Genomic DNA, 22432 nt, shown 5'->3' on the forward strand with positions numbered 1-22432 from the left:
ATTTCTGACAGTAAATAGGGCTACTAAGGATGACGGAGTACAAACTGCTCCAGGAACTGTCATTAAAGTAGACCTGTGTCTGCACTGGGACTATAGGCTATTTCTAAAGCCAAACTTTGGTATTCAGTATACTTTATTCACCTTGCCTGTCTTTGTAATCATTTTCCAACCCGAACACTTTTTGAACATGCTTATGGTGTCCTATGTCAGAAGTCCTATAGAAACAAAATATTCATAGTAAATTTCAAAGATTGTCCAGTATTTGGGAAATGTTTTTGCTGAAATCAACGGCAAGGGTAATGCAGAGGCTGACATGTCCTCCCTCACTCTGCTTTCCTTTTGCCATTGCTTGTCTTAGGAAAGTCTTCATAGTTGAGAATAGCTGCAGCTATGAATTGGCTATCTCCTTCATAGCGATAGTCAGATCAGCTGTGTCAGGGGGGAGGAGAGGGCAGGCTGGACCTCGATGGTAAACACTTAAGTTGGTAAACACTTAACCACTTGTCGGCCGTCACATGACGTCCTGGGCTTTCAGTGGTGAGATCTTAATGATGCCTGCAGCTACAGGCCTAATTCAGATATCAATCTTTTCTACCAGTGATTCCCTTCACCATAAGAGCAATCATAGCGGCTTTCCAGCCGCTTGATCATTCTTACAGGCAGCGGAAGGAGACTCCACCCCCCCCCTCTCCTCCCGCCGAGTTGCCTGTATGATCAGCCAACCAGAGAAGGAATCCATCGCCGGCGGAAGTTAGCCATAGGGATTTTCGAGGGACATATGGTCCCCAGAAATCTCCATAACTCTCGGATGCCCGGGCGCAACCTTATGACGGTCACATCCAGGTCGGCAGAAGTAAACAAAGCTGGGACTTGCCAGGAAAGGCTGGGATAGTAATTTTTTATTTATTTTTTAATCTCGGCCTTTCCTGCCTAGTGGAGAGATGTGGGATCATAAAGAAGACCTGTCGCACCATTTCTATTGGAAGGAATTTTTACATTCCTTCTAATAGAAACTAAAGTGATCAAACAAATATTTTTTAAAATGTAAGCGCCCGTCCCCGCGAGTTTGTACGCAGAAGCAAACTCATACGTAGGTCGCTCCCGCATATGTAAATAACGTTCTAATCACACATGTGAGGTATCACAGTGAATGCTAGAGCGAGAGCAATATATCTAGCACTAGACCTCTGTAACGCCAAACATATAACCTGTAAAAAAAAAATTAAAGCGTCGCCAATGGAGATTTAAAAGTATGGAAGTTTGGCGCCATACCACAAGTGTGCGCAATTTTAAAGCGTGACATGTAAGGTATCTATTTACTCTACGTCATCTGTCACATTATACCAAAAAATTGGACTAACTTTACTGTTTTGTTTATTTATTTTTCATGAAAGTGTTTATTTTTCCAAAATAAATTGTGTTTGAAAAACTGCTGCGTAAATACCGTGTTACAAATAAAAGTTGCAATGACCACCATTTTATTTCCCAGGGTCTCTGTGTGTGTGTGTTATATATATATATATGTGTGTGTGTGTGTGTGTGTGTGTGTGTGTGTGTGTGTGTGTGTATATATGTATATATATATTATAAATAAAAAAATGTTTGGGGGTTCTGAGTAATTTTCTAGCAAAAAAAATGATTTTTACATGTAGGAGATGAGTGCTGGAATTTCCCCGGTGGTTAAAATCTTAAGACAAAGGTCTAAATGTACTTTGTCGCATAGGGGCCAGAACTGTGAACAAAATGATAGATCTTTACCTATGTTAAGTTGACATTTTAATATTTATGATATTTAATTGCCAAATGTTTGATAGAATTGATGACCTTTTAATTGCAGAGCGCTAGGTGTGAGGAGCTGCATCTCCATGCAGAGAACCTATCTAGGCGTGTATGGGAGCTCTTGATGTTACTGCCCACGTGTCCCAATATGCTGCAGGCATTCCAGAATGTGTCTGAGGAACAGGTGAGTAGAGTGGTACTGAGCAAGTTCAATTCTTCTTTCCTCGGCTGTTCACTGCAAAGTAAAATGTGTTTGCCTGCAAGCTGGATGTAGAAGTTCTAAGTATGAACTTCAAACAGAATCGATATTATAAAAACAACTAATGCAGGATCTAAAATTTTGTCTTGGTTTTGGCATCCAGTAATCCCCTGCACAGCACCACTCGGATTGGGAGAGGAAAACACTTTGACCCAGTCTGGGCCATGCTGATAAGTAATCTGCTGGTAGTAGGAGAGATTCTAGGTATAATTCTAATGCCACGTACACACGATCATTTTTCGTCATGAAAAAAAAAACGAAGTTTTTCGGCATTTAGAAAACTCAGTTTTTCCAACTTCATCATTAAAACGACGTTGCCCACACACCATCGTTTTTTAAAAATGCTCTAGCAAAGCGCAGTGACGTACGACGGCACTATAAAGGGGAAGTTCCATGCGGATGACGCCACCCTTGGGGCTGCTTTTAGCTGATTCCGTGTTGGTAAAAGACGATTCGCGTTTGTCTGTTACAGCGTGATGAATGTGCTTACTCCATTATGAACGGTAGTTTTACCAGAACGAGCGTTCCCGTCTCATAACTTGCTTCGAAGCATGCACAGGTTTTTAATGTCGTTTTAGCCCACACACGATCATTTTTTACAACCCAAAAAACGACATTGTTTAAAACGTTAAAAAATGCAGCATGCTCTTCTTTTTTTTTTTTTTTTTTTTCGTTTTTCAGAAGCCGAAAAATTATGTGAAGCCCACACACAATCATTTTAAATTACATTTTTTTTAAAACATTTTTTTCATGCCGAAAAATTATCGTGTACACGCGGCATTAGGACTGTGCTGCCTGTTCTTCATTGTCTAGTCCATCAGACTAGGTGTGATTTTATTTTTTTGACCAAGATGTGCTGCTAAGAAGGCCAAGGACCTGGCAGTATTTGAATCCTGGCAGCCAGGATCATGAAAGTGGCTAAACAGTATTACAATGAAAATGGCTGAAAAGTATTACAAGTTCTTTGGCAGTAAGAATACGTGTCTATATGCATTTCAATGGTTTATGTAACTGCTTTGTTTGTCTGGGGATCAGCTTCAAAGTTTTAAATTTTATGGCTATCATAATTTTTTTTTCTATTTCCCTTTATTTTAATCATGTTTTCTTCTCTGTTTAGGGAAATGATGTACCATGTTGGAAGGACTTGCTTCGCATAAAAAGTGCCCATAAACTTCTCTATGCTCTTGAAATTATTGAAGCTTTGGGAAAGCCTAACAGAAGGATAAGAAGAGAGTCTACTGTAAGTTTAGTTTGATTTGCCTTTTTTTTTTTTTGTCTGTGTAATTTTGCCTTTTCAAATTAAAATTGTAAAATAATTATCTTAATCTTACAGAACACGGGGGCAGAGTATTTATAAAACATGGGTTATAGGCAATGGCATGTACCTTCAGGTGACCTTCGCTATAATCCTAATTCATTACAGGACAGTCTACACCTGGGATACCATGTACTCTTTACAGACACACTTTCCCAATATTTTGCACTCTATTCTGTGAGTACCCTGCAGAGAAATGGCCTCTGATGGAGACCTGGTAAAAAGCGTTTCAGTAAAGAATCGCAGAAGAACATTCACTTTGAGGTCTTGCACAGCCTTCAACCTCAGAGTAAGGATGCATCCCTTGTGCTGGAGCAAGAAACGGCTTAAACACCAGTTTCTGCATCTGGTTCCAGCTGTTCTTCACTCACTCAAAAGGGTCTATTTGATCAAAGCAAAATTGTCTGCATCTTTGTTCATCAAACACTTCTGCACAGGAAGATCCGGTCTACTTCCCTGGTTTCAGCAGTTTTAACGCTAGTTAAATTCCTCCAAAGAGATTGGAACCCCCAAATTGTTATGTTTGGATAAATTGAGAGAGGTTGGACCATATTAAGCGAAGAACTCCCCAATCAAACTTTGTGACCTGAAACAAGGGCGTTGCTGTTCTGAGGATTCAAGTTATATAGTTAGCTACAGTAAGACTCCTTGTTTTTGGCAATGGATCAGGTCCTGATTGTCACGAATATGATTTATGGTCACATCGCTCCTTTATTTCTGCAGTGCACTCGCTAATTATCGCTTTTGTAGAATAATTTGTGGGTGAGGGAAACTTTACCCAGTTTTTCTAATAGTGTAGCTCTAGTGTGGTTCAGTTCCTGCAGTGTTTTGGGTCTTGGCTATCCAGGGGCGCTCCTTTATTGGCTGAGACGGCAGCGGGAGCCATCAATCACAACCAGTGAGCCAGTTGAGAAGAGAGAGGGGGTGGGGCCAAGCCGCAGCTCCGTGTCTAAATGGACACAGAGCAGCAGCTCGGAAGCCTGCTTGCTTGGCTCCCCCACAGTAAACAGTTTGCTCTGGGGGCACGAGGCAGGAGCCAGGAGTGCCCACATGGGACCCAAGAAGAGGAGGATCAGGGCTGCTCTGTGCAAAACCACTGCAAAGAACAAGTATAACATGTTTTTGTTAAAAAAACAAACAAAAAAAACAACAACTTTAAACATCAAACATATATAAAAATAAAGGTCAATGATTGATTGCTTCAGCTAAAAGGTAAAATACATGTTAATTAAAATCTTCTTACAGGGTAGTTACAGTGATTTGTATCCAGATTCTGATGATTCCAGTGAAGATCAGATTGAAAACAGTAAAAACACATGGAGCTGCAAGGTATTATTTTATTTCTATTCTGTGGGATAAACACCGTAACTGGTGGTGGTGGGTTGTAAGCCCTGCATCTAATAAGCTGGACACACAAAAATATAATCTGCTTCTCAGTTTTAGTTTTGTCTCAGTTGTTACTAGAATGCCACTATAAATTATATTAACTGTTTACTTTTTCATATTTCTGAATTGTTTAAAACTTTTGGCAGTCACTTCAGTCCATGTAGTAAATGCCATTTGTCTTAGTCTTAGAAAAACAGGATCAATTCTGTGTTGCTCAGTATTGCAGTAGAGAAATCACCTGCATAGTAGAGTCTTTATCCTTGACATGTTGGTCTGATCAGTTGATATGGAATGTATTTTTAGTTCGTAGCTTCTGGCGGTCTTCAGCAACTGATTGAAATCTTTAACTCTGGAATTTTGGAGCCCAAAGAGCATGAATCTTGGACTGTGGTGAGTTGATGTTCTTTTTGGTATTTCCATTACATATGCATTACATAGTGATGTAATTTGCAATTTCTGCAATGCAAACAAGCTAATTCTCTCTGAATCTAAAAGAAGAAGTCCAACCTGAGCTCATTTGACTGGGCTTCACGAATTGCACTCCTGTGACCTGTTTTCAGCAGAGAGTGGTATGAAATCTGCTCTCTGCTGACGTCGCAGGAATCGGTCCAAACACTGCATCATCGCGACAATGTCTGGACCTGCCACATGCCTGGACTGATGCCCATATCAGCCTCTCAGTGAGCTGCTGAGAGACTAAGACGGCCGCTCCCCACCCCTCCACAGCTCAGAGCTCTAGTGAGTGTGGAGGAGCAGAGAGGAGAGCTGCTGATTGACAGTCGGCTGCTGTCCGCTTGGGGATCTGTGAACTGAGCCATCGGCGGTGTTCTATAGCTCTGTTCTCAGTGCAGAGGCGCCGGGGGACAGCTGCAGTTTCGAACTGATGTAACCACCTAGGTAAGTATGAATGGGCAAAAAATATATAAACCCATACTGCTCTTTTAATTTGTATTTGAACCTGAGAACAATTATTTATTACCAGTCATTAGATGTGGTGTCTACATTAGCCCACAAACGCCAAGTCCCAGATGTCTGGATCTGCCCGAATGGCCGCTGCAAGGAATAAAACTCACGTGGGGGACATCAGTAATGGGCATGTATGGTAATCTGGTGGAAGGGAACTCCTCTGGTCCGCACTGAGAGCTGCTTCACGCCACTCGTGGGGAGCGTTGCTGGTCGGCCGCAAGTGGCGTGGATTGGCTTTCGGTGCGGACCAGTGGAGTTCCCTTCCACCAGATTACTATACATGCCCATTACTGATGTCCTCCGTGTGAGTTTTATTCCTTTACGCTATTAAATGCTTAATAGTCCACACTCGGAGGTGCTTGTATCTTATTTCTTTTTTGCATGTTTGGAGACCGCTTCTACTCCCAACTAAGGCTGACCCTGAGTACATTGACTGTGTTCTGTTGTGCTGTGGCGCAAATGTTTAGCTTACATGGTGCCAGGCTTGTTACTATGTAGCATTTTATTTTTTTTCGCTTGGTGTAATTGCCTCTCTGTCTGAAAGACATAAGTTGAGCCCATTTTTAAAGGTGTGTTCCAGCCTTTTTTTAAGTTTATTAAAAGTCAGCAGCTACAAAAAGTGTAGCTGCTGGCTTTTAATAAACAGACACTTGCCTGCTCCACGGTTCCAGCGACGCGCTGGCCGGGGCTCCGCTGCTCGCCCCCCCTCGCCGGCCGGCGCCTTCATTCCTAATGTGGGCACCCGGCAGTGACAGCTTTCGGCTTCACGGCCGGGCACCCCCCCCCCCCACCCCCAAAAAAATTACAATTACAAATGTGGCATGTAAGGGGGCAAGGAGTGGGTTAAGCGGAAGTTCCATTTTTAGGTGGAACTCCGCTTTAAGTTAGTCAAGATGAAGACACATGCGGGAAGTGGAGTTGGCCTTCTGATTTTGAGCAATCTGTTCCAGCTCTGATTCTGGTTTCTTCTTTCATTGGTCCCTCTGGCATTGTCAGTGGGAAGCAACATGTATCACATGGTCTCTCCTGACTGTTATGCATGTGTCCCAGACTGTGGTGTGGGAGGAAACCTGTCTTCATTTGAAAATCTTCCATTGTAACCGTCCGAAGCTTATCCAAAACTTCCATGTGGGAAAGTATGGAGGAGTTCAAGATCCAGAAGGAAGGTTTGCAACTTTACAAGAGGCAACGACAGTGAAGTATGACTGGGTCAAAATCTACCCAGTGTACTAAAGGGATAGCTCTGGTATTAAACTGTTTTGGATCCATATGTGATTGATACAAGTATAGAGGTTGCTCCCTCCAAACATCGACCGGGCCAGCCCGAGTAAACAATTTATTGTAGCATATGAAGGCAGGGTTAAGGTAGCGATCCAGAGGATTTATCCATCTTGGAATGTGTAGTCAATTTAAAGTCTCCACAAAGAAATTCTGTGCCTCGGCCATGGAAGGCTAGTAGTTCCAGGAGATGTGGGATAATAATGGAATTGTTTTAATGCCAATTTAGGAAACTAATGTAGCCACAGCGTCTAAGGACTCCTAATATAATATATTTTGCCTTTTGGTTCTTAAGTTTAGTTGTACTTTAAAAACCGCTCTGGTTTTAATGTAAGAGCAGCGTCTAATTTCAAAATTGAGAGCTGTTAAAATGAATGAAGAAAGCTTATCACATGTCGATAAAGTAAAAAAAAAAACAGCCTGTTTAGTCTAATCAAATATTCCTTTTTGCCTTCACAGTGGCAGCTGGACTGCTTAGCATGTTTGTTAAAGTTGATCTGTCAGTTTGCTGTGGACCCGGCTGATCTGGATCTGGCATATCATGATGTCTTTGCTTGGTCGGGATTAGCAGAGAGCCACAGGAAAAGAACTTGGCCTGGAAAATCAAGAAAGTCTGGCTCAGATCATTCCAAAGGCCTCCATATACCTCGTTTAACAGAGGTAAATTTACATGCATTCTGTTCTTGATTTAGGAAGATTTTAGTCGGGGGTAATTGCATGATTTCTAAAGAACAGGTACAGTGCCTTGAAAAAGTATTCATACCCCTAGAAATTTACCACATTTTGTCATGTTGCAACCAAAAACAAATGTATTTTATGTGATGAGACCAACACAAAGTGGCACACAATTGTGTGAAGTGGAAGGAAAATGCGAAATGTTTTTAAAATTTTCTTTTTTATTTTGCAAATATCTGAAAAGTGTAGTGTGCATTTCTTTTCAGCCCAGTCAATACTTTGTAGAACCACCTTTCGCTGCAATTACAGCTGCAAGTCTTTTTGGGGATGTCTCTACCAGCTTTGCACATGTAGAGAGAACTGTGGGCCAGATTCACAGAGGAAATACGCCGGAGTATCTACTGATACTCCGGCGTATTTTCAAATTTGCAGCGTCGTATCTTTATTTGTAATTCACAAAAAAGATACGACGGCTTTTGGCTAAGATCCGACAGGCGTACGGCTTCGTACGCCTTCGGATCCTAGGTGTAATTTTCCGGCGGCCGCTGGGTGTAGTTCGCGTTGTTTTCCAGCGTCGGGTATGCGAATTAGGTGATTACGGCGATCCACGAAGATACGCGCGTTCGTCGCAATCTCTTACGTCGTCGCTAGTCGGTTTTTCCCGTCGCAAACCTAGGCCTGCTTTTTCATGGCTTATCTTTAGAACAGCCATGTTAAAGTATGGCCGTCGTTCCCGCGTCGAATTTCAATTTTTTTTTTTTTGCATAAGACGTCCTGGAATACAAAACGACGTAACGCACGTCACCGTTCAAAAAAAACGTCAGGGCACCGTAATTTCACGCAAAGCACGTCGGGAAATTTCCTAACGGAGCATGCGCAGAACGTTCGGGGCGAGAACGCGCCTAATTTAAATGGTACACGCTCCATTTGAATTAGGCCGGCTTGCGCCGGACGGCTTTACGTTACACCGCCGTAAGTTTACACGCAAGTGCTTGGTGAATCAGGCACTTGCGCTGAAAACTTGCGGCGGTGTAACGTAAAGGGGATACGTTACGCCGCCGCATTTGTACCTGAATCTGGCCCTATGTTGCAAAGAAGAATAGGAAAAAATGTTGGTCAGATTGGAAGGAGAACTGCAATTTTCAAGTCTTGCCACAGTTTCTCAATTTGGATTTGAGTCTGAAGTTTGACTGGGCCATTCTAACACATGAATATGCTTTGATATAAACCATTCCATTGTAGCTCTGGCTGTATGTTTAGGGTTGTTGTCCTGCTGGAAGGTGAACCTCCACCCCAGTCTCAAGTCTTTTGCAGAATCTAACTGGTTTTCTAAGATTGCTCTGTATTTGGCGCCATCCATCTTCCCATCAACTCTGAGCAGCTTCCCTGTCCCTGCCAAAGAAAGGCATCCCCACAACATGATGCTGCCCCCACCATTTTGCACGGTGGGGATGGTGTGTTCAGGGTGATGTGCAGCGTTAGTTTTCCGCCACACATAGTGCTTTTCTTTTAGGCCAAAAAGTTAAATTTTGCTCTCATCTGACCGTACTGCCTTCTTCCACATGTTTGCTGTGTCCTCCACGTGGCTTCTCGCAAACTTGCAAATGGGACTACTTATGGCTTTCTTCTTGCCACTCTTCCATAAAGGCCAGATTTGTGGAGTGCGCGACTAATACCGCGTACACACGATCGGAAATTCAGGCAAGAAAAGTCGGAAGTGAGCTTTTGGATGGAAATTCCGCCTATGTTTATGCTCCATCTGACTTTTATTGTCGGAATTTCTGCCAACAAAAGATTGAGAGCAGGTTCTCAAAAAAAAACAAAAAAAACGTGCATGCTCAGAATCAAGCAGAAGAGCCGAACTGCTTATTGATCTTCATTGATCTCGGCTCGTCGTACATATTGTACGTCACCGCGTTCGTGGCGGTCAGAATTTCCGACAGCATTTGTGTGACCGTGTGTATGCAACACAAGTTTGAGCCAACATTCTGGGGGGACGACGACTGTTTTCTTGTCGGAATTTCGGATCGTGTGTACGTGGCATAATAGTTGTCCTGTGGACAGATTCTCCCACCTGAGCTGCGGATCTCTGTAGCTCCTCCAGAGTTACTATGGGCCTGTCAGTTTAGGTGGACGGACATGTCTTGGTAGGTTTTGCAGTTCTGCCATACTCTTTCCATTTTCGGATGATGGATTGAACGGTGCTCTGTGAGATGCTCAAAGCTTGGGATATTTTGTTATAACCTAACACTGCTATAAACTTCTCCACAACTTTATCCCTGACCTGTGTGGTGTGTTCCTTGGCCTTCATGATGCTGTTTGTTCACTAAGGGTCTCTAACAAAGCTCTGAGGATTTCACAGAACAGCTGTATTTATACTGAGATTAAATTGCACACAGGTGGACTCTATTTACTAATTAGGTGACTTCTGAAGGCAATTGGTTCCACTAGATTTTAGTTAAGGGTGTCAGAGTAAAAGGGGGCTGAAAGCAAATGCACGCCACACTTTTCATACATTTATTTGTAAAAATAAATTGAAAACCATTTACCGTTTCTCCCAGAAGTGAGTACACCCCTATCTTTTCATGTGAGAACACTGAAGAAATGACACCTTGCTACAATGTAAGGTAGTGAGTGTACAACTTGTATAACAGTGTAAATTTGTTGTCCCCTCAAAATAACTCAACACACAGCCATTAACCACTTGCTTACTGGGCACTTAAACCTCCCTCCTGCCCAGACCTATTTTCAGCTTTCAGCGCTCTCGCTCTTTGCGTGGCCATACAACACAGTACCCAAAAATAGAGCTTTCTTTTGGTGGTATTTGATCACCTCTGCGTTTTTTTTTTTTTTTTTAAGATGACAGATTTTTTTTTTTTTTTTTTTGTGAAAGGGGTCTTAGCGGAGCTTTACCAGTGTTTTTCGGGTGCTGGCAGTGTGAAAGGGCTCTGAAAGCACTTGGGCTTTCACATTGGGATTGCAGATGAGGCTTTTTTCAGGCTCTTTTTTTAACGCCAAAGCGCCTGAAAAACGCCCCAGTGTGAAAGGGGTCTAAAGCAGGACAGGACTAATACAATCTTTAGGAGTTGGCAGCTTCTAAAGGAAGTTGGCAAAAGCATACTTTTGGGTCCCATTTAGTGAGCCATTCAATTTTAATTCCACCTTTTTAAGGTTGTTTTTTTTTAACATTAATTTGCATCTTTTTTTTTTTTTTTCTTCTTCTTTTGTGTGTCTAAGGTTTTTTTAGTTCTGGTACAAGGAACGTGTATGATTCAAAGGTTGATGTCTGTTGCTTATACCTATGACAATTTAGCGCAAAGGTGAGTTATCAGTTTGCACTTACATTCACCTGTGGGACATAGCATACACACCTGGGGGGTATAAGTCTTGTTTAAGTTTTACTGAGCCATTAGATCTATACCCCACCCCCCCCCCCTTTTTTTATACAATGGAACCTCGGATTGCGGGTAACGCGGTTAACGAGCGTTTCGTAATGCGAGCACTGTTTTGTTTTAAATCCTGAGTGTTTCACAAAATTAGCAGGATTCAAGCCAAAGTGGTGTGAAGTACCGTGTTTTGCCTGAGGTGGGGGTGCGCTGGAGCCAATCGGAAATGCTTGGAAAACCTCGGAAATACTCTGTTCCCAAACCTTTCAGAGGTTTTCCCGAGTTCAGCTGAGATGTCCTTGTGCCTTTCCGAGGCTCTCCGCTCGGCACCCCCCACCTCTGGCTACATGCGATATTGCATGCCATTGAAGTCAATACGGAACACTTTTTTTTCCCCCCAATTGACTTCTATGGTGGAAACTCGCTTTGATATGCGAGTGCTTTGGATTACAAGCATTCTCCTAGAACGGATTATGCTCGTAATCCAAGGATTCACTTTATATAGAATGGGTACTGGCCACTGTTGCTGCTCCTGCAGCCTCGTGGGATATGTGACTTGATATCCCAGGAGGTTGTGGGAGCAGGGTGAGAATGGCGGCCAACGGGGCAGGGCTAAATTAAAACGTATATATCATTTTTATTTTATTTTTTAAGTTAAACATGGAAAAAAAAAACTCTTGGTTTTCACTTAAAGCTTAACCAAAAACAAAACCTTTTTTTAATAGTTTTGAATAGAGTGGAGAGGGTACAGAACTGTATATATTTATTTTTTATTGCTGTCTGTGTCCCCATTTGGAGAATCGCCTATTTTTCCTGTTCACCATTCTCACTAATCGTGAAAATGAAAGAAAATAGGTATCTGCACCTCCCTCCCCTCTGAAAAGTGCCAAATGTGACACCGGGGGGTTAGGTGGAACTCTGCTTTAAGTGATCCAAGATATGGAAAAATAAAGGTTTGGTCTTTAATTCTACTCTATTTTTGTCTTTGCTTTAAAGGAGAAGTCCATCCAAAGCTCGTTTCAGGGTCACAGGAGTGCAATTTGTTTTTACACTCCTGTGACCAGTTTCCCACAGAGAGCGGTCTGAAGTCCGCTCTTTGCTGTCGTTGCACAGATCAGTCCAGGCCTGGACTGATGGCAGTCTCAGCAAGGCATTGAGGAGTGGACCATCATTCATTATTGGGCTAGCCACTATACTCATGCGCAGGAGTATTTTGTTTGTTTTTCTAGTATGAAGCAATACACTTGGTATAATAGTATAGGCCTGCTTTCACGCTGATGTGCTGCGGTTTACCCACACCATGGGTGCAATGCAGTGTACCTGCAGATTTCCTGTGGGTTTGCTGCACTTGGCCATAGACTTCAATTATATTCTGCAGGGTTGATGCACTTTCTGAAAGCAGGAGTTTTGGTGCATTTTCTGAAAGTTCACCACTTCTGCAGGATATAATGGAAGTCTATGGCAAAGCGCAGCTATCCCCATAGCTAAGATGTGTTTTTACCACCTCTGTCCCAACCCCATCCCCTTTAGCTACAATGGCCAGGAGTGTACACATTTCACAGCAAACGCAAGGGTTATACGCCCTGTCATGGTTGGTGGGTGTAGCACTGGCCAAGAATGACCCATTGAAATAAATGAGGCCGCTCTGCAAATGACATGAAACCTTGTGCAGTACGGCAAACAAGGGGTTAAAGCAGGCAGCATTGTGTTGCTTTCTCGCAGGCTGCTTTAACCCCTTAATTTTGGTGCTTGCAGAGTAGCCCCATTTCCTTAAATGGGTTGTGTTTTGATAGGCGGTAGCACTCACCAAAAGCAACAGGGGGGCTTAATTCCTCTTGCAGCATGTGTACACCTTTTGGCTGCTGCCTCAGCAGCTAAAGGGGGTAGGAATTATGGGCGGTAAATCCGTGAATCAACCCCAGGATTTTACAACCCCCCAACTTTGTGTGCCACTGCCGAATGCAACCAAGGGCTCATTCACAAGTGCAGCAGGCAAAGCTGCTCCTCTGAAAAGGGGTCTGAGTGTGTTTGACAGGTGGTAAAGAGGCAACTATGTTGCCTCCTCACCACCTGATTTAAACCATGATTGCCATGCAATGCACGCGATTGCGCCAAGGTAGTTTGGAAATTAGAGGTTTAAATCAGGTGAGAGGAGGCGACGCTGCCTGGTGACCTTTGACTACTCCCATGTTATTCAGGTAGATCTCCACCAAAAGTGGAACTTCCGCTTTAAGCACTCCTCGCCCCCTGACATGCCACATTTGGCATGTCATTTTTGGGGGAGTGGGTACCTGGTTTAGAGTGGAACTTCCTGTCGCATTTCCTCCTTTCTGCTCTTGGCCGCCTAGGTGACGACTCCTCTCCCTCTAGGTGGCCCCTCCCTCCCTGCAATCTTTTGGGACACGTCACAGGTACCAGAAGATTGCCTGGCCACTAGCAGTGCGTGCCCGGCCATGGAGCCGAAAGCAATCATGGCTGGGTGCCCACAGTTGCTATGATGGCGGAGGCGAGGGGGAAGGAGCAAGGCTCTGGGCAGCCGCATCGCTGGACCATGGGATAGGTGAGTGTCTGTTTATTAAAAGTCTGACTTTTTAATAAACGAAACAACGGGTGGAACTCCGATTTAAGATTGCCTACCCCTGATCTAATGTCATTTGCAGCTAGCCACTTCCAGCCTTCAGTATTTTGTTTATACCCTAAATGTTAAAAATATTAACATAAAAAAAAAGAAACTTGCGTGTTAACATGTTGTGTCATTATTACAGGGTACTGAAAGCCCAATCTGATCATAGGTCAAGGCATGAAGGTAACTGTTTTTTTTTTTTTTCTCTCTCTGATAAATTTTCATCCCTTTTTGTTTTCTTGCTTCTGCTTACATCATGATTTGTGTTGAACTGACAGCATGCTTGTAGTTTTGCATTTGTGGCATTGTTTTTTTTTTTCTAAAAGTTTTTAAACAGATTTTGCAATCTCCAATTTAATTCTGATTAAAGTGGCTCTTCAACCTCCAAAACGTATCCTCCGTCCACCCCTCCTCTGGCCTTTTCATGAATAGCCCTTCGCAGGAAAAAACGTATTTAAGAAAAGACACAGTTCTTTTTACTACTAAACTCCTGTTTGGTATACAATACTGTACATAAAATAATGCAGTTTTAGATTTATTTATTACATTAAATGTACACATCTGATTGATGTCAGCCTCAGTCCACCATAAAGCAGAGTTCAAATTGGGAATGGGGGAAGCAGCACAAAGATTGTCAGTTGGTCTGTATGCTGATAGGAAGAACAAGCAGAGTGACAGATGAACTTCAAACCAGATGTGCCTTCTTTACACTGTCCAATCACAGGATGCACATTTACCCAAGTTTTATCCCTGTACAGACCTTGCAAGTTTAGGTTGTAAGCCCTTTTGTTGACTAACACAGAGCATTGGACTGTGTGGTATTGGCTGTGCCCCATGTCTTCTGCTAGACTGGTCAACCCACACTCCCATATCTCTCTGTAGTGCAAGATAAAGACTAGGAGGGCTAAATAAACTTTTTGATAATGCAAGGAAGTGTGCAAGGGGACACATGACCATCCTGAATTTGATTAGGTTTTTCTTGCACTTGCCAGATATAACAAAAAGCTTCCAATGCTATATTTAACAGATCAAAAAATCTGTTGGAGTAGCGATATTAATCCCAGAAGTAGATGGACAGAAATAAAAATCTTTAGGTAGCTTAAATAACTTCCATACTTTATTTCATCTGTTTAGCTGTTTTCTTGGAGAGTTCATCTTTTAATGTCTGTAAAGCAAACAGCAGGATTGCAGTTATTGGCAGCCATTCCTAATTCAGGTTTCGGTACCGTTTTGCTTTTTCACACTAAAGAAATCAATTATTGTCCGTATTCCTTTGCCCTGTACTGTGGGACATTTTTCTGCCAATATGAAGCCATTTTGTGACTCTGTACTTCAGTACCTCAAAGGCTTGTGTTTTTTCACCTTAATGCACTCTATGCATTAAGGTGAAAAAACACCTGGCAGTCACCAGCCCCCCCCCCCCCCTCTGTTTAACTTACCTGGGCCCCTTCATCTCCCTGGCGGGGATGCGCCAGCCTTCTCTCCATGGAGTCCCGTCTATGGATTGATTGATGGCAGCACAGCCATTGGCTCCCTCTGCTGTCAATCAAATTGAATGAAATAAAGAAAAAACTGCGCTAATTCGGAAAGAAAATGCTAAGCTGCTACATACAAACAAACAAAGCCAGCAAAATAGTAAACAGAAAATGTAGCGCTAACAAACTCAAAAATATATAGTACCAGGTGAGGTAACAACCTTCATATTATGAGTGCATGTAAATAACTACTGACATGGAAAAAAGTAGCTCAAACGGTGTTCAATGTAAAAGGAAAAAAGTCCATAGCTTAAAGTTGAATAAACATCAATGAAGTAGCAGGTGAGCTGCTATCCAATGATTGAGATACAACAGGTGTACAAGTTGTCTGTAGGACTCTATGATGATCACAATCACATCTAGGTATGGAGTGGATAAAACACGCTTACCAGATGGGTTGGACTCTAGTACTGTACAGCAAAAAGTCAGCCAGACGTTGTGGTCTTTGGAAGCCGGGACCACTAAAACCAGATTAGGACCATAAGCGGGACTGGAACTCCAACGAAATGGACAACAGGAACCAGCTGTGCTTGAATGGTGTATTGCGTCAATACCACAAACTCTGAATACGATCCTTGGACCATTAGTCAGGAGGTGCAGGCAGAGAACGTAGCTATAGCTCCAAAGAAGCCATGAGATAGATGATATGAAATGGAAAAAGGAACTCCAATAGTGCAGGTCAATTAAAACCAATTAGGTTTATTTGTAAAAGTCATAGACAGAATATGACATGAATAAAAGTGATCACGTACAAAAAAAGCAATGTGGGGTGCTCAATAGCAATACCCAAATTGAATGATCATACATTTGGCGTCTATGGTCATCGAATAAATGACTCAGGGGAGCGCACCTGCAAGGTAACCCTCTCGGGAGAGCGCTTCTCCTAGAGGGTTATCTAATCGGTGAAGAGCTGCCAAGGGACCCCAGAAGAGGATGTTGGGGGCCACTCTGTGCAAAACGAGCTGCACAATGGAGGTAGATATGACCTGTTATTTAAAAAAAACCCACTAACCTTTAGTAGCACTTTAACTTTGTTTTTGTGGTAGCATTAGCCATTTTAAAAGTAAAAATTGTGACTATTTACATTTTTTTTTTCTTTTTTGTCTCCATTCTCCAGTTACACATTATTCAATGTGGCTCCTTGTTAGTTGGGCTCATTGTTGTTCTATGGTGAAATCTAGTCTTGCAGACAGTGATAATTTACAAGATTGGCTCAAAAAATTAACGCTCCTTATTCCTGAGGTAAGATTTTAATATACATTGTGCCTATCATTTTAGGGAAACATCGTTTTTCAGATTCAGTAAAGCAATGTAATATTTACTTTTCTTTTTCCCTAATGTCCAGTTTAAAGCGGCAGTGAAGTCCGCTATCATGTCTTCTTTTTAGAGGCCTCCAGGTGGTTTATTCCATGATGTTCTAGTATGTACAGCATATTTATATCTGGTGGGTCCGGGGCGCTTCCATTATTTCCTTCCCAGTTCTATGCCTTCGGCCGCTTGAATGGCCGGCCCACTATGATGTCACTTATACGCATGAGCACAGTGGTACAGATCGGGGCCGTAAGTGTTCACTGAGCTGCACTTTGAGTGGTTTAGTAAACATGACAGCTGACAGCCAGAAGGAAGCATTTAAGACAGAAGAGACCGATGGGGTCATAAATATCCTGTCAGCATTTTTTTCAAAACAAAGTTTACCCCTGCTTTAAAATTGTTGAGGAGATCAGCTTAAAGCAGGTTGTGAGCCTTTTGGTATATCTTTTGAGGGGTTCAATCTTTACACACCTCCCAGCTTGTAACTGAACCCAGAGTTACAGTGCCTTGAAAAAGTATTCATACCCCTTGACATTTTCCACATTTTGTCATGTTACAACCAAAAACATAAATGTATTTTTATTGGGATTTTTTGTGATGGACCAACACAAAGTGGCACATAATTGTGAAGTGGAAGGAAAATGATAAATGGTCTTTAATTTTTTTTTTTTTTTTACAAATATCTGAAAAGTGAGATTTTTTATTTATTTTTTTCCTTTAAAAGTAAAGGAGAGATTTAGGGTCTTCTTGACCCCCATATCTCTCTATAAAAAGGACCTGTCCTTATTTATATTACAAGTGATGTTTACATTCCTAAGTTTCTAGCAAACCACTTCTGAGTTAAACTTGTAAACAAAATGCTAGAAAAATACTAGTCTTCTGTTCTTCCAAGAGGCACACACAGAACCTCTGTTGCTGTCTTCTCTCTACCGATTTGTTCCATGCTAAATGTTCTTACTGGCTTGAGGCAGCAGTTTTTCTCATCTCCTTGCAGCCTACACTCACAACGGGTAGTCTTTTTCTAGGACTTATGTACTCCTCTCTATTCAGCACTGCATGCACCATCATGCTCCTGAAAAAACTCTAGTTAGTGTAGTAACCAACCGTCTTCTGTAAACTTGTTGCTGTTTGTATAACAGCAATGACTTCTGCCTGCTCTTCTATATATCTACCACTATACAATTAGGTACATGTATATTTGGACACAGGCACAATTTGTTATTTTTTCAGGTATTTACCAAAACATATTCAAGCTATAGTTATAATATGGATAGTGGCTAAAAGTGCACACACTCAGGTTTAATTTTAAGGTATGTACATCCAAATCGAAGTAAGTGGTTAGGAATAACGGCTTTTAAGAATAGCCATCCCCCTTTTTCAAGGGACCTAAAGTAATTAGACAATTTAATCAAAAGCGGTTTCACGGCCAGGTGTGAGCTACTCCTTTCGTTATGTCTTCATCAATTAAGCAGGTAAAATGTCTGGAATTGATTCTAAGTGTGGTATTTGCATTTGGAATCTATTGCTGTGAACCTACATCATGTGTTCAAAGGAGCTGTCCATGCAAGTAAAACAGGCCATTGTAAAGCTTCATAAACGATAGAAAGATGGCAGCAACATTGGGAGTGGCCAAATCAACAGTTTGGTACATCATGAGGAAAGAAGAAGGCACTGGTGAGCTCAGCAACATGAAACTGCCTGGATGTCCTCAGGAGACAACAGTGGTGGGTGATCACAGGATCCTCTCTATGGTAAAGAAAAACCCATTTTCAACATCCAGACTAGTGAGGGACGCTCTCCAGGATGTGGGAGTATCATTGTCAAAGTCTACAATCAGGAGAAGACTTTACAAGAGCAAATATTGAGGATTTACCACAAGGTGCAAACCATTCATAAAACTGAAGAATAGAAAAGCTAAATTAGAATTTGCCCAAAAAACATCTAAAAAAGCCAGAGCAGTTCTAGAAAAACATTCTTTGGACGGATGAAACTAAGATTAATCTGTACCAGAATGACCGGAAGAAAAAAGTGTGGGGAAGGCTTGGCTTGGATCAGCTCATAATCCAAAGCACCCAACCTCGTCTGTAAAACATAATGGAGGCATGGGCATGCATGGCTTCCAGTAGCACTGGGTTATTGGTGTTTATTGATGATGTGACAGAAGCAGCCAAATTAATTTAGCAGTATTTAGAGATTAACTGTCGACCTAGATTCAGCCAAATGCAGCAAAGTTGATTGGACGGCGCTTCACAGTTCAGATGGTCAATGATCCAAAACACACTGCAAAAGCCACCCAGGAGCTTTTGAAGGAAAAGTAGTAGAATATTCTGCAATGGCCAAGTCAGTCACCTGATCTCAACCCAATTGAGCATGCATTTCACTTGCTGAAGGCAAAACTAAAGGCAGAAAGGCCCACAAACTGAAGACCGCTGCGGTTAGAGCCTGACAAAGCATCAGAAAGGAGGAAACCCAGTCTTTGGTAATGTCCATGGATTTCAGACTTCAGGCAGCTATTGCTAGTAAAGGATTCTTAACAAAATAATTAAAATGAACATTGCCCCTGAAAATGGGGGGGACGGGGACGGGACGGTGTATAAAAATGGTTGCAGTTCCTAAAATTTGTACTTGATATTTATGTACAAGCTGAAAGTCTGCAGTTCAAATTAATTTGGATTGTTTCGTTTTAATTTTATTCTGGTGGCATGCAGAGCCAAAAGTATGAAAATTGTGCCCGTGTCAAAATATATATGGACCAAACTGTATCTCTCATATAAGGGAATCCTCTAACTTTAACAGCAACCGCAGTGTGATGAGGTTTTGTTCCCTGTTTCTTTTAAACTTCCATGTAGTTTTTAAACTTGTCACATCTCTTGATCAAACATTGAGCCATTATGTTATGTACCAGGTTGCCTCTGAGACCTTTTTTCTTAATTTCTTGAATCAAATCTCTGACCATAGGCCCAAACAAAGTCTTTCACTTTATCCTGCAATTGACACCACACCCTTCTCGTACATCTCCCCAATCTTGTTCTGCTTGGGGTCTAACCATCACCTGATTTTAGAGAGATTTATAAAATTTTGTCCATCACTGACACAAAGTTCATTGATGTGTTGCCTTTGTCACCTTCAATTGCATTTCCATGAGAAATTCTGCTTGCATCCTTTTTTAGGAAAGCCAGTGGCTGGTTGGTCCTCTCCAGGTCAGGGGCACTATACTCCTTACTATACGTAGAAGCTAGGTCCATTACATGGACCCCCTTTTTTACACATACTTCCCTGTCCTGCAACCCTCAGACTTTGCCCTGACTCTTGATATGTCCTTTCTCCAAATCAAGGTCAAGAATTACAGGGTTGCCAGTTTTACAAGCTGAGCAGTCTTTCTGCTCTGGCAGCCTTAAAATAGATGGCCTTGACACCGGAAGATTTCTACGTCGACCTAGTACTGGAGCGTCACCCCTGTCCTCTGTGCCCCCTTTATGTGCGTTTCCTCTACATGCTGCCTGTAGATACCTTGGCATTTGTCTGCCCATCTCATCAAACATGCAATTATGTGACTGCTGTACAAGTTCTCACTCTGAGATCTCCCAGCATATCTGGTGTCCTGATTAGGTAGCCTCTAAGTTTGGTGCTCTTCCTTCTTGGGTGCATGCTGACCCCCCCCCCCTATTCTGTAATTATGTGAGGTAGTAATCACTTGGTTTGATAGGAACCCTTTCCTAGAAATTGTTCCTATTTCATATCTTTCCATTATGCTCACAAGACACTTGGCTCTTGGTGCCTGACAGGTCTTGGTTAGACCTTTTATGTCACCTTCAAGATATTTTGGCCCCATACTCCTTGTGCACTCCTTTTTGCAAGAAGTTTCTCTACTATGATGTCTTTGCAACTTTCTGTACCTCTTTAGAGCCTTCCTCAGGTGCCTCCCTCATCTTCCACCTCCGCTTTTGCCCAGAGGGAATGAGTATTTCCCTTCCTGCACCCATTTCCCCTAGAGATTGGGGCTTTTTCAGTTCTTTACTGCATCTAGCATTAGTCCCTCTCAAGGGTTGCAGAGCTACTGCCTGTTCTTGTCACATATTTAATAGTGTTTCTTGCATAGGCGTGCGCACAGGGTGTGCCCAATTACCCCATGTGAATTGGCATTATCCAGGGGGTGGCACCAGGTGGGTGGTTGGGGGATGCCAGTGTACATGCCCCCATTATATTAAAAAGGCTAGGTTCAACTTTAAAAACACATTATACTCATATTCAGGATGTAGCGTAATATGCTCCCAATCAACTGTCTCTGGCATTCATGTGTGTTTGAGCTTTGGGGTGCACACCCTAATGCAATAGGCTGCACACACCTATGGTTTATTGACAATTGGTGGTTTTAGCCAATTTGGAAAATTTTGCTCAAATCCGATAAAAAAAATCTAATACTTTTGTTCCCTCTAGTAACCACTGAGGTGGGCTTGTGGAAGCATAAGACTAATAGGAGTTTTAATTACTCTTTTTCCTAGGACTAGGAGGAAAGGGACTAAAAATCTGGCAGGATTCTGTGCCACAACTAAATTGTACAAATTTGCTTGTGGACGTATTGAACTGTATAACAGAACTTGCCAGAAATGCATTTTAGAAATTATAGGAATTTTACAAAAGAGTTAAAGCAGAAATAGGCAAATAACCCTAAATCTGATTGAAAGACCATTTATAACCTGCTCAAACATACCCAGTCAGTATAGGAATTTGGGAGCTGTCAGAGTTTTTCACCTGTTTTCAAGGGCAGTCAGTTATCCTTGTTTTTCGGCTTGAACAGAAATGCAGGTCAGGAAGTAGGACTTCTCTGGCTACTTACTAATTATGGATCAGTGACATGACTTGCTAGATGGTAAACAAAGAATGTAGATAAAAGCCCATGGCGTTTTATACTGTTTGACTTGGGCAGTTTACATATTCCTATCATTTCATTATTATTTCAGAGTAACACATTAGAATGGTTAAAAACATTCAAAATTATCTTAACTTGTTTAATATATACTTGGTTTGGATTTGAAATGTAAAATTAATTTTGTTCTTTACCCAAAAGACTGCAGTTCGGCACGAATCATGCAATGGTCTATACAAGCTGTCCCTTTCTGGTCTGGATGGCGGTGACTCAATAAATCGATCATTCTTGCTTCTGGCTGCATCAACATTATTAAAGTTTCTTCCTGATGCTCAAGCACTAAAACCCATTCGGGTAAGTGGAAATATTTTCAGTACATCAGGTGTATGTACTATTATCTTTCTTCATTTCTAAACCCTACATTAGTGATGCCCTAGAAGTGACACCCAAATCATAAATGTCTCACCTCGCACTAATATTTCTTATAACCTCTTTTGTTTCCTCCTATCTTGACTACATTACTAGTCATACCAATGATGTTAATCAAGTATAATCTCTAGGCTTTTTTTTTATATCTATTTTTGGTGGAAACATAAAGGTGAATTCAAAAAGCAGTACACAGCTGAGATAGCTAAACCTCTAGTGTTCATGAGGCCTTAATCTTAGCGTAACGTGGTAAACAAAGTAGTGGATATCTGCACATAAGGATTTAACTAGTCAACTCACAAGTCATTAGGTAGACTACAGGCATCAAGTAGCTCCACCAGCGTCTCTTTAGAGATAAAATGAGATCAGATCTGATAGTAGTAGGGGAAGCAAAAAAAATGAAAAGCTAAAAATCCAATTTTTATTAGGATATTTAAAGGATAAGTTCACCTATTTGAACACATTAGACACATATTTAGGGTGTAATATGTTCAGCATCTGCCTGCTCTCCGACTGATACCCCCCATGACAGCAGGTTGGGGATATTCTCCCTGCACCCACTGTCACTATTCAAAAAGCGCGCCAGCGTGCGGGGCTCCACCCACTCGGCCGCATTATTCATTCAT

The 22432-nt window shown here is 41.9% G+C and overlaps 1 protein-coding gene across 1 annotated transcript in view; it reads left to right on the forward strand.

Moving 5' to 3' along the window:
• The window catches only part of USP34 (ubiquitin specific peptidase 34), a 199320-nt gene that overhangs the window by 62192 nt on the left and 114696 nt on the right, over positions 1 to 22432 (forward strand). The window contains exons 26-34 of the mRNA XM_040347825.1: positions 1838 to 1963; positions 3156 to 3278; positions 4599 to 4682; positions 5043 to 5129; positions 7443 to 7643; positions 10896 to 10978; positions 13810 to 13850; positions 16320 to 16444; positions 21582 to 21734. Of these exons, the coding sequence (XP_040203759.1) occupies positions 1838 to 1963; positions 3156 to 3278; positions 4599 to 4682; positions 5043 to 5129; positions 7443 to 7643; positions 10896 to 10978; positions 13810 to 13850; positions 16320 to 16444; positions 21582 to 21734 (1023 nt within the window). The remainder of the gene's footprint in view (positions 1 to 1837; positions 1964 to 3155; positions 3279 to 4598; positions 4683 to 5042; positions 5130 to 7442; positions 7644 to 10895; positions 10979 to 13809; positions 13851 to 16319; positions 16445 to 21581; positions 21735 to 22432) is intronic.

The sequence above is a fragment of the Rana temporaria genome, chromosome 4, assembly GCF_905171775.1.
Source record: "Rana temporaria chromosome 4, aRanTem1.1, whole genome shotgun sequence".
NCBI classification, from domain to species: Eukaryota; Metazoa; Chordata; class Amphibia; order Anura; family Ranidae; genus Rana; species Rana temporaria.